The 13,521-nt window shown below is 39.6% G+C and overlaps 1 protein-coding gene across 4 annotated transcripts in view; it reads right to left on the bottom strand.

Annotated features, from left to right (window-relative positions):
• Nucleotides 1–216: 216 nt before the first annotated feature.
• Nucleotides 217–13,521, bottom strand: part of LOC139479251 (E3 ubiquitin-protein ligase Rnf220-like) — a 53,484-nt gene continuing 40,179 nt past the window's right edge. For 3 of the 4 annotated variants that reach the window (XM_071262111.1, XM_071262112.1, XM_071262109.1), the window contains 9 exons: nt 11,372–11,502; nt 10,698–10,830; nt 9,639–9,735; nt 8,844–8,930; nt 8,094–8,122; nt 7,580–7,655; nt 4,838–4,949; nt 4,172–4,246; nt 217–3,329 (listed from right to left, as the gene is read on the bottom strand). In XM_071262111.1, the coding sequence (XP_071118212.1) occupies nt 3,258–3,329; nt 4,172–4,246; nt 4,838–4,949; nt 7,580–7,655; nt 8,094–8,122; nt 8,844–8,930; nt 9,639–9,735; nt 10,698–10,830; nt 11,372–11,502 (812 nt within the window). In that variant the 3' untranslated portion in view covers nt 217–3,257. The remainder of the gene's footprint in view (nt 3,330–4,171; nt 4,247–4,837; nt 4,950–7,579; nt 7,656–8,093; nt 8,123–8,843; nt 8,931–9,638; nt 9,736–10,697; nt 10,831–11,371; nt 11,503–13,521) is intronic. The other variant, XM_071262110.1, reaches the window with a different exon arrangement.

The following is a 13,521-nucleotide window of genomic DNA, read 5'->3' as shown; positions in this document are numbered from 1 at the left end:
TTGACGTCATGAATAAAAATCAAACATCAATATTTCAGATTAATAGACATTGTGTTTTCTTGGAGGATGATTCTTAAAGTGTTGAATGATGTTGTCTAATGTCCACAGTCTATGCATTATCAAGCCTGGAACAGGCAAACAATTGAAATCATGTCCTTAAACACTTTTTAAAACTGGTAACAAACAAAAACAAAGATGATTTCAAATTTTCTGGCATTTTATTTACACTTTTTCACCACAGTGGTGTGCTGTGGAGAATATCTTTGGAATATTTTTCAGCTCATAAGAACAATAATCATACACACAATATCTACAACTCGTCGAGCATAGCACTTGGTAGAGTTTCCCAAAGTCTGTTCTACACGAAGAGATCAATCCTGTGTGTGAACAGTCACCCATTCATAAATATAATTACACACATATTTAGATACACATTGTCTAACTCTCCAGTATCAATGTTTTTTTCACACAACAGAACACTCAGAGTAAAACAGCTGCTGTTGGTAAAATATATTCTGCCTTCAGCTGACAAGTTTTGAATGAACCAACTAAATGAAAGGTCCAAGGTCACATAAAACCTATACATGTACATTAATTTCTGGTGATCTGCTAAAACAACTCCCTGAACCTATTGCTGACTCGTACATTGTTTTCGTATTGAGCTTAGCTGATATGATTAAATACTTGTCACGGTCCCTGAATGGTTTGTGGTGGGGCCTGACAGTATTGGTTATATCACGCCACATTGTCTTAATGTAGCAGGAAAGATTGAACTGACTTGGTTCAAAGACATTTGGTGCCACCAAACCAAGGTTAACCTGGGATTCAATCCTGGGGCAACTTGCACAAAGCCATCTTAGTGCTAAGACTATCTTAAGCCTATGTTAAAGTATAGGAGTAACAATTATCTTAGCGCTAAGATCGCTTTGGGCAAGTGGGACCTGATCAGTTGATAAATATTTAGTTAATCCTTTCTGTTAATTTGGGACAGCAGTGTATTTTAGTTTCAACAACATATGCAGACTTGACAGATGAAAAATGTTAAATCTTATTTGACTGCCCAATTCAAGCAGTATAGATAAGGAAGAATATGAAAAAATGTTAAATTCACCAGTTCAAAAAACAAATATCTGCATCTAATGCAATAATATCGGTATGAGATCATTTCGGGTACAAGCTTGCTGTTGGCAGCATTTGTCACAAGATATCAACTGTTTTCACTATATACTGCTCAAAACAAGTAAAGGAACACCCAACTATAGTTATCGTAGTCATATGACAAAATCGGTTGCTATTGGAACTTCTTTTCAGGAGTATATTTTCAAAATAATATTATGAAAGAAGTGATCAATATGAAATGCAGACTGATTATCACACTTCTAAAGATCTACACCTACAATCATTCAGAAGTCTTCCCTTTTTCTTAAATGCTGAGGCTAAGCCATGTTGAAGCAATTCACATGACACACAAGTAGACAATGTTTACTGGACTTCATCAACATACACTCACTCCAATACAAAACTATTGCTGGTATTTCTTTTCACATGTACTGACAGAGCAGACCTAGATTTACCGAACTGGGTCAAATATGTCTAGGTTTATTTCTGAAAGTAAATCTTGAAATACATTCTATTACAAAACGTTCACAATAAACAATGACTTTTGAAATGTAGTGCAGTCTCAACAATTTAAAAAACGAAAACAACCATGACCCAAATAATTCCTTTCAAAAGTTATGTCATGACTCATAAGCGAATCTTGCTCTTTATTTTGTGTGATCACATTATCTCGAAACGCATAGGGCCACATGAGTTACTTGTAGGTATTAGGGGAGTAGAGTCGGTCAGAAAATATTCCTATCTCATCTCCAGACAATTTATATGCATGTAACAAGTTCATATCACAAATATATTACTCAAAAGAAGTTAAGAACACTATTCTTTCATATTACTAGTTAATCTGTTGTGGCATGAATGACAGGTTAACTGTAGAAATGGGAAGAAAATAGGGTGTTCTTTAACTTTTGAGAAACAGTAGTACATCTGCAGGTGGCAAGGAAAAGGATTCTGGGTAGGGCAATGCCAATATACACTCTGGCTTGGAAAATATCATTTTGCTTGCACTGTTTTCGAACTGTTAAGTGGGCCTTGCCTTGTAGCATTATGGAAAAATCATGTCATGAAGCAACCCAGTTTAATTTCTTCAGGGATATATTACTTCCTACTGTAAACATATTATATTTCATGCCCCACTGTGCCCTGATCTCTTCCTGAATACTCTTAAACCCCATAAAACATTACCAGTATTCAATTTTCAAGATTAACAAGACAAATTACAGTCAGTGTTTATGACAACCATAATGAAAGTGGGGTTTCGGGGGAGCAGGATCTGTCCCAACATGAGCACTGTTTATAAAATGCAGGTTCTTTCAAAAGAAAATGATAACACAAATATTATGCCTTAATAGTCCTATCACACATGGAAATAATGTCTCCAGGTTGTAATACTGTGATTTTCTGACTGTGCTGCTACAGGCTCTCAACACAAAACTACAATTCACCATTTGAAATAACCATTTTGTATGAGACCATTAACCGAAACATTTGACAAACAGCATTTGAACTTCATAATTTGAGAAGGAAACATCCTGTGTTTAACTGATTCTCAATCAACTTGATTTATGAAAACAAAAAATCAAATTCTTATTTTGATGTAATATTTGTTTAAAACAGGTATACTTTGAAATTCATGACTTTTCATGTACTTCATAATGAACGAACCAATTTATCTTTTTAATGCAAATAAATGACAATTCCAGGAAACTAAAATCTTGTGAATTTGGGATGACTTAAACATTAATACTGGTTGATCATGATCAAACCTTTAAAACATCCACAAATATCATAACATTGGAACAAAATGACACTAGTCCTCCACGACTATGCATTACATAATTCAAAGTTATAACAATACATCATATCATATAATTTATCTGTACAGTATGGTATTTTTACATTACAACGGTCTACTTTGGCAATAAAACCTTTATTTATTTACATTTTCACATATAACACTTTGCACCAATAGGGCAGCTCATCACCAACAGATTTCTTGTACTGACTTCTTCACCTCAGATCCAGGTACTGATTTCTGATTGGCTAAGCCAGCAAACAACGAGGATCCACAGCCAATGAAAATTGTCCCTGATTGCAAACAAGACTACAAGCCTACGGACACCTGGTGGATGGGATGGGAACTAGAGATATATTCTTCGGAGGTCAGAAGGGGAGGTAATCATGTTGCATTGTGGACACAACTTCTTCGCTCCCTGAAAGAAAAAGGAAATTCAGAATTATCTGTCTTAAAATATGTGATCATGTTAACATGAACTACAGATCCTGATCTTTCTTGGGATAACAGGGTGGAAGGTAGAATGGCTATCCCATGTTTGTCGTAACACCCTTAGACTTATGAGGGAGTGAGTATGAGTTTACACCACTTTAAGCAATATTCCAGGAATATCACGGCGGGGGAAACCAAAAATGGGCTTCACACATTGTACCCATTCGACGAGCGACCGCTCTAACCACTAGCCTACGCCACCACCCCAAGACATAAATAGTGTTTGGATGGTTCCACTGATCTGGCTGACTGTCGTCATGATCCTATGGTGTGGGTTGTTGCTATCAACCACTGGTTCACCTGGCCAATTCAAATTTATTGCAAGACATTGAGAAATAACTAAAACATTGACTGCTGCACAAATTTACATTCCTTATATGTTGATGACATCATCATACAACACTGCATAATCCAGGCTTCAGCTCTTCACTTGGAAACACCTGATCTCCATTTTAAACAGCATGAAGCACTAAGACCTCAACACATCCAAAGAATCTCAAATTTGACAACTACAGCAAACACTACTAGAGAGGATACAGCATTTAAGATATAGATGGTGCATTTTTTCATATAATGAGGAAATTCATGTCGGGTAGTGGTTTAATTTGTTCAAAACATATTGCCAAATGAGAAAGTTAACCTGGTAAACCTGATCATTGATAAAACTTGTATAAAGGCACACGGGATCAGCATTGTTTAAGCGAATCCTGAGAAATGTATTTTTGCATGATATACCATCTTCTCTCAGTTGTGTCTCGCAAGACTCACCAGTGTTTTGAGCCAACACATTTCACAGTGGACGTGCCAGCACTGTATTGACGTCAGGGCATTCCGGTAGGGTTCCTGTAAAAAATGAAACATGGATAAGCAAGTGTTTCTCTTATTTTTTACCCTACATATAATTGTACAGCTTCATACCTATATTCTAAACATACTATGCCCTACTTTAAACATATATTCCATAATATAGCTCAAGTAGACCTGGATATGTCATATGTACACGGAGGTGGTCTCATTAAACCGATGATCAGCACATGCAGGCATTGCTTAGGCCTGCAACCCCACAGTATACTATGACACCCTTCGCAACCAAACTGTGTCGGTTTGCAGTGAATTGAATCAAGATAACACTCAAGTTTGTCCAGAGTTGAGAGTATTGTGTAGGAGGAAAAGTATATTAATGCAGGTCGAAGACATTTTTCACTTTGGATACACCCAAGTGTATAGTGCTGACAAACCAAGCATCATTGAGATGAAACTACAATTTGAACCCTTAATCAGGTGGAAGATCAATGGATAACCTACAGGTGTATTCAAAATCAAAGGTTGGTTTTTATTTATATTAATTTCCACTGCCTACCTCTTAAGTTGATACTGGAAAAACAATATAATATGGCTGGACTTGGCCACAGTTGGCAACCGCCGGCTACTCACCATACAGATGAGACACTTCTGTCTCTCTGACTTCTCCTCCTCCAGATCCCGGAGTCGGGACCGCAGTGCACCGATAACTTCTGATGTAGAAGAACCTGTGGTCGTGCTCACACTGAAATAAAAAACAAACTGCAATTTAAGATCATTGAAAAATAAAGCTGTTCCAGATATTCTTCTAACGGTAGTGTTTTAGTGAACAGATAACCATTGCTACAGGAAATCTCATTTCAACATGATTTTGACCCCATTGTATCAGCTTGTTTTTGAGCATGCATTTCACTATTGGTGAGAACAGTCATCTGCTCATAAAAACAAAGTGAAGTAATGACACAGGTACAGTGAATGGGGAGAGGCCAGTGTATCTTATCACTTCATCTTGGGAGTGCATGTCATTGATCCCAATTGCGTGGATCAATGCTGATGATATCAATCGCTGGATTGTCTGGACTCGATTACTTACAGACCGCCGTCATATGGAATAGCTGGAATATTGCTGAGTGCGTCGTTAAACAACAAACAAACTTCATCTTGGTTTGTCGTGGAAGGAAAGCTTGGTTGGTTGGTTGGTTGGTTGGTTGTTTAACGCCGCACTCAGCAATATTCCAGCTATATGATGGCGGTCTGTAAATAATTAAGTCTGGACCAGACAATCCAGTGATTAATATCATGAGCATCGATCCACACAATTGGGATCAATGACATGCATCAACCAAGTCAGCGAGCCTGACCACCCGATCCCGTTAGTCGCCTTCTACAACAAGCATAGTCACCTTTTATGGCAAGCATGGGTTGCTGAAGACCTACTCTACCCCGGAATCTTCACGGGTCGGAAGGAAAGCATTATGTGACAAAGTTTATTGACGTTTACTTTGATGCAAATCGAAACAGCACAGGTGTGGTGCTGACAGACCAACCATCATCAGTAGGGCCCACAAGGAATTCAAACCATCTGATCATGGCACATCTGATCATGGCCATCTGATCATGGCACATCTGATCATGGCACATCTGATCATGGCCATCTGATCATGGCACATCTGATCATGGCCATCTGATCATGGCACATCTGATCATGGCACATCTGATCATGGCCATCTGATCATGGCCATCTGATCATGGCCATCTGATCATGGCCATCTGATCATGGCCATCTGATCATGGCACATCTGATCATGGCACATCTGATCATGGCACATCTGATCATGGCACATCTGATCATGGCCATCTGATCATGGCACATCTGATCATGGCACATCTGATCATGGCCATCTGATCATGGCACATCTGATCATGGCACATCTGATCATGGCACATCTGATCATGGCCATCTGATCATGGCACATCTGATCATGGCCATCTGATCATGGCACATCTGATCATGGCCATCTGATCATGGCCATCTGATCATGGCCATCTGATCATGGCACATCTGATCATGGCCATCTGATCATGGCACATCTGATCATGGCCATCTGATCATGGCCATCTGATCATGGCACATCTGATCATGGCCATCTGATCATGGCACATCTGATCATGGCCATCTGATCATGGCCATCTGATCATGGCCATCTGATCATGGCACATCTGATCATGGCCATCTGATCATGGCACATCTGATCATGGCCATCTGATCATGGCCATCTGATCATGGCCATCTGATCATGGCCATCTGATCATGGCCATCTGATCATGGCACATCTGATCATGGCCATCTGATCATGGCACATCTGATCATGGCCATCTGATCATGGCCATCTGATCATGGCCATCTGATCATGGCACATCTGATCATGGCCATCTGATCATGGCACATCTGATCATGGCACATCTGATCATGGCCATCTGATCATGGCACATCTGATCATGGCCATCTGATCATGGCACATCTGATCATGGCCATCTGATCATGGCACATCTGATCATGGCACATCTGATCATGGCACATCTGATCATGGCCATCTGATCATGGCACATCTGATCATGGCACATCTGATCATGGCCATCTGATCATGGCACATCTGATCATGGCCATCTGATCATGGCACATCTGATCATGGCCATCTGATCATGGCACATCTGATCATGGCACATCTGATCATGGCACATCTGAGGCACAAAACTCTGAACAGCAAATTGTGCAATCTTATACCACCCGTGACCCCATTGGTATTCTGGGTTAGAATCAGTCCCCAGCAGCCTATCCTTATCAAAGAAAGCGATTAAATTGGATCAGGCAGGCTTTGTGCCTTGGTTGATTGCGTGTCATTGTAGCAGAACAGCATGGTGCATTGCTCATCACATCAACCAGTGATGTGTCTGGTGTAGACTGAAGTAGATTACCTACAGCAGTGCATAGAATGACGGTGACACCACAACCGAATTGGAACCCCCCTTGTCCACTACCAGTGCTATCTAGATGTACCGGCGAAGATCAGGGTTAGAACTGGTCTTCCACATCCCATGCTTGTTGTAAGAGGCAACTCGGGGGTCGGGACTTAATGGTTAATGCATGTCCTCATGTGTCAATTGCGTAGATCGATACTCATTATGTCAATCTCTGGATTGTCTGTTTAAGACTCAATTATTTACAGGCCGACATATAGCTGGAATATCGGTGAGTGTGGCGTAAACAACAAATAAACATACAGAGACCAACAATAATGCAAGATATTTGTAGGTGTGAATGGAACTTGTAGTCCAATCCACGCAGTCATGAAGTCTTCAATGTGCAGCACATACCTTGACCCCTCCATAGGAACATCGTGGTTGTGGTCATGTGACTGCTTACTTTGACACTCGGGAGAGTTGGAATGCCCTAGAAATAAGCAAGAATCAGGCATAAGCAATTACAAATGCACTCGACACAGGATACAGTGGGGCCCATCGACAAAATACTAAGTTATCCATCATTCAGTGCCAATATCAGACCACAGTGCAGACATAGCTGCTCCCTAGATCACAAAGTTACACCCATTAACTTTAAACATGTCTGGATAACACCAGTTAAGGGGACATAACTCTTCAAGTCAAGATTTTTTTATTCAGCTGAAGCAGCATTCCATAAATTTGCTGATGTCCATGGGGGATTTGTTTTTTACTACTTGGTTGCTCGAATTGGTTCATGTTCGACAATTAAATTATCAATTCACTTTAATGGAAAAAAGCATGCCAAGAAATTTGTTGATGTATATTTTGGGCAATGGTGGCTCATCTCGCTCCACTCACAAGTGAGAACCCCATTGATATTACTTACCTTCTGTATGTGAAGAACTTGGGTCAGAACTGAAAGACAGACATTACAATCATCAGTTTAACAGCTAAAACTCAGGAGATGAATTTCCAAAACACACTTCCTCAAAAAAAAAGAAGAGAAATTAAAATGATATAGAAACTTTTCACTCAAACTACTTGATTTCACATACTTGAGAAACAAACTGATCCTGTTACAGATTTAAAACAAAGTTATGTCCCTTCTATGCCTATCCTATTGACCAGTCAAATTCCACCTCTCATATCACTTTGCTTCAAACAAAATGGCAGCGCCCAGTCAAGACAATATGACCAATAATCAAGATCTATATTGTAAAAAACGGGTCTTATTTGATTATTAACATGATTGATAACATGAAAAGATTTGGAAAACATCTGTCGAAACCAAGTAGATGGTACGAATCTTTTGCAAATCCTGCATTTGACTGAAATCTGCACATTTGAAATCCATGTTGTTTGTAAACCGTGTGTCGATTTTGTTACGCAATTTTGACTGGACTTTGCCTAAACTCGTTTGTCCAGTCATACTATAACTCCATAATTGCAGCCTATTTCGACAAGGGTGGAAACTTGACTTTTACAGTCAGTTAATGTCCTTGCTTCTGGAAGATGAGCAAAGCTGGGACTCAAAGTCAATCAACTGATCCTGTCATGACTAAGGGACACAACTGTGCACACATTAGGCCACTGGTCCACCCATGCCCACCTGAGATAACAGCGTAAGTCTACCCACCTGAGTAACGCTCCTCTCAATGCCTGTCTCTCTCGGTCCTCGCCCGGTTCATCTGCACTGACAGGAATCACATCAACTTCAGAAAATCTTAACAAGGTTAAGGAAAAGAAACATGTCTTTTAAGACACTCCTCAACATCATGCAATTTGTCGTAAATTATATCTTCAATGGCTTAATTGCACAGGATGAGAACTCCAGTTATTGGAGATTTGTTTTCCCTAAACTAGTTTGTTCCAAAGTGGGTGAGTGAGTTTGGATGAACAATATTTAAACATTTATATGTGTGAGGAAAACCCTAAATGATGAGGGTCTTGGACGTTTATCACTTTTATAGGTATTCAGCAACCCATGCTTGCCTTAAAAGGCGACTACGCTTGTTGTAAGAGGCGACTGACAGGATCGGGTGGTCAGCCTTGCTGACTTGGTTGATGCATGTCATCGTATCCCAATTGCAAGGATTGATGCTCATGATGTCAATCACTGGATTGTCTGGTCCAGACTAGGTTATTTTTCAGACCACCATCATATAGCTGGAATATTGCTGAGTGCGGCGTTAAACAACAAACAAACAAAAGCACTTTGGGTGATCAACTAAAGCTAAACATAAACCAGTGGTCGACAGCATGACAGTGCTTGATCGAGTAAGCGAGTTCATCAGTGTAACTTCATTAGCCTGCTGTTGGAATGGGGACCTGCTCTGGGATTTGGAACAACTACAATAGTTCTCAAGAATATTATGGCACATTGCCAGGTGAATGACGTCTGCCTGTTTCCACATTTGCAATGAAAGGATACTGAGGTTTTCCATACTCTTCAGAATCATCCCCGTCTACATTGAGATCAATATCTTCGTCTTGTATTCTTCGTAAGTTCATCGTCTGGAATCCTGACTCTGAAACAGACAAACATGACAATCTGTGTCATCATGGTTTCGAAATGCAACCATTTTTTTATATTTCATGATTCAGGTAAGAATTCCTCTTAAGCAACCTACTTCTCATAAAAGGCAACTAACGGGATGGGGTGGTCAGACTCGCTGACTTGGTTGATGCATGTCATCGTATCCCAACTGCGTAGATCAATGCTCATAATGTCAACACTGGAAAGCAGACTTGATTATATACAGAATGCCATCATATAGCTGGAATATTTTTGAGTGTGGCATTAAACAACAAACATCTTATTTCAATCAAAGATGTCTTTTGTTTGTTGTTTAAGGCCACATTCAGCAATATTCCAGCAATATTACGTCAATCTGAGTAATTGAGTCTGAACCAGACAAACCAGTGATTGATATCATGACGATGTCCCACGTCACTGGGATACAACCACATGCAATCAATCAAGTCCCAGAAACCTGGCCACCCAACAGCCAGTGAAAGCTTTAATGCTGCTTTTAGCAATATTCCAGCAAATTCATGGCAGGGGACACCAGAAATGGGCTTCACACATTGTACCCATGTACCCGGGTCTTTGTCGTGACGAGCGAATGCTTTAACCACTAGGCTACCCAACCTCACCCCCTGGGCTATGACTGAGTGAGTGAGTTGAGTTTAACGCCGCTTTTAACAGTATTCCAGTTATATCGCGGCGTGTCAACTTAATGTGGGAGGAAAGCCCGAAGTGATGCAGGTCTCAGACGTTTACCACTTTGGTGAAACCCACGAGCAAGGGTATGGTGCTGACAAACCTAGAAACATAATCGGGGCAAACCGAGATTCGAACCCACAATCATAGGTTTCTGGCGTGCCCAAGGGACGCAACTCTGCACAGCGAATCGCGGCGCCTTAGACAACTCGGTCACCCGTGCCCCCCCTGGGCTATGAAATGTGAACGAATGAATTAACAACTCACTGGCAAACCCCCCCTGCAGCATGGTGGTGGCCCTGATCCTGGTCTGCCCCGCCCACGTGTACTCCTCGTACTGGTCGCCGTCCCCCTCCACGTCCACTGGCTCATCCTCACCCAGGTCTCCACGGGTTTGATACTGTGGAGAAAGACATTCACAATAAAGCCTGAACTAAAGTTACCTCCAACAACTGACTAGTGAAAAGTAACAGCAACCTCGAACATCTAGTCTGGCATATCTAGTTTGTTCTAGCATAAGTATTTCGTCATGGCATTACAATGAGTGAGTAAGGTTTTAGGCCGCTTCTAGCAATATTCCAGCGCTGCATTCATCAATGAGGGTGCTAGTGTCCCCTTATCAATATTGTCCCAAAGCTATTGCACCTGTGCATTCGTCTGATTATATGGGAATAATTTGGAGAAAACAGAAAATAACCTATTTTTGAAAAAAGGATATTATTTTTAATTCAGTGACCAATTTAGGCAAAATGGGTATAAGGCATTCCAATGTAATTTCCAAAATGGATATCCTCATAAAACCATCTGACACAGTTCACAAAGCAAACAGTTATTCTAAAGTTATTGTTTCCCTTAATAGTGTTCTAGTTCGAGAAGTTATAACGATCATTTGTCAAGATGGGTATGAATGGTAATGTATCTATTCTGTAAAATTAACCAGCCTTCTTTAAGCACTGTTCTACATGGGCGTTGAGTTCGTCAGCATTCCCTGCTAGTCTGTCATTACACACCGGACATAATGTCTCCTTGTAACCTTCCTCCGATGGCTTCTTCTTCTTATTCCGGCACCGAGCTGCAAATGAAAAAAAGGTAACATTTTTTATGAATTTAAAACACAGAAGAGTTCATCCTACCATTAATAACATGTAATAATAAAAAAGGAGTTACCATATTAACTTTGAAAGACACCTGCTCACTTCACCGATTCATATGCAAATCTTGTTATACTTCAATGTTAATATATGGGCTACTATGAGCTGAGCTTACAGGCAGAAAGAGTTTGACTAAAACTAGGGGCAAACGTTGACAGTTGTAATAATTATAACATACACTCAAAAAGGTAAAAGATCACCAGATTCTTTCCTATTACTAAAGAATATGAAAGAATCGGGTGATCCTTAACATTTTTGAGTTGTATATGAACCAGGAACAAAGGAAGAGAAGGCAGTATTCAACTTCATAAATTAAAACACTTTGTGACCATGACAGAAGGGACTATTTTTATCTCCCATAATTCAACCCAAATCAATAGGCAGGAAAACTCTGAAGCTACAATAATCTCCACACTAATTCTTTTCATAACAAGGATACCTTCACAGCATGACTAATAGAGCAATCGATACAGATTAATCATGCTTAAAGACAAAGATAATGATCTTCCTATGTCTCCAGTGCAACTTGGATAAAGTTCAAGAAGTTCGTTGATATCCTTCTGACCCTTGCTCGTATCAAATAAAATATTGTCAGCATTATTCGCGATAAGGACAGGATTAGGTGAATGACACAACCAGTCTAAATCAGTCTTGATCTAGTCAGTTTATATTAATCAAATTAAGCCTGACAATCCAAGCAAAGGAAGCCGCTAGGGCACAGAGACAAATTGCCGAGCAAAACGCTCCGATTACGAACCCCGCTTTAACAGCCTGGTACAGGGGAATAATAGTCATGTAGGACTACCAGTGTGTCAGAATCGGAGGCGTTTACTTTGTTACAGGGATTTGTCTGAATAATAGGGCACAGGAAATGGAAACATGATACAACCATTGTAGCAGTTGTGTAACATTAATTCAAATAAATGCTTTTGTCAGCTGTCGTGCGTAGAGGGATGCCAGTGATGTGTTCGGACCTGATGAACCTTGTTTTGAAGACCTGATGTTCGCATGTTTTATAGATCCGTGGAAATTTATGAACGCTTTTTGTGAACGCAGAAATTCATGATAATGTATTTGTACTTTTGATACCAGGGAATGTGTCACACTTAACAGCAGCACCGACCCATAAATCACATCTGTTTCCCAATAATTAGAATCCCTGCTACTGGGTGCATAAAATGTTTGGCATTTGTTCATGTACATAAGGCCAGACATATTTCAAAAATTGGTTTACAAATCCCACGACCAGAAGAAATTGAATTGTAAAAAAGATAAAATTTAATAGTCCTTTTTTTCTTTCTTTCTGCCGACCAGAAACAAGTAAAAGGTAGAAAACATTTGACTTACTGTCACTATCAATATAAATAAATCATTTAAAATTCTAAAATCTAAATCTGAAAAAAAAATACGGAGGAGAAAACTTTGAGAAGAAAAATATGATAATACAGATTCAATCTATTTCTTTCATCACAATTTCAAATAAGATATAGATATGTGAGTTTGTATTAATACAGCTTTCAATTTATCAGGGACACAACTTAACCTGGAAAAATCACGAATAGTGATAACATATAAGATTCCCCTAAAACTCCTACTGGAATTCTACTTGTCCTAAGGATGCCTGTTACATTCGACAAACTGCAGACTTTAATTTTGGTAAATATATCAAAGGTCCCCCACGTTTCAATAGTATTGCAATAGTCAAAAATCTGTATCATGATACTACTGCCTCAGTTAACATTGTACCTTCAGCTTCCTCTCAATATTCAACATGGTCTTAATAGTTTGTAGGTCCACCATATCCTACTTCTAGAACATCACAAGGGAGGTTGTAAAAGGGAAGTACCTCTAACTATGGACTGACATAAGGCTGTATGTTTAACAAAAAAGAATTTTGAGGAAATGATCCTCAATATTATTCAATAAATAGTGTAGCGCAG

The sequence above is a fragment of the Haliotis cracherodii genome, unplaced genomic scaffold (assembly GCF_022045235.1).
Source record: "Haliotis cracherodii isolate W230 unplaced genomic scaffold, xgHalCrac1.p SCAF_4, whole genome shotgun sequence".
In the NCBI taxonomy this organism is placed as follows: Eukaryota; Metazoa; Mollusca; class Gastropoda; order Lepetellida; family Haliotidae; genus Haliotis; species Haliotis cracherodii.
Note: the sequence above shows the minus strand (reverse complement) of the source record. Positions and strands in the feature narration are given on the sequence as shown.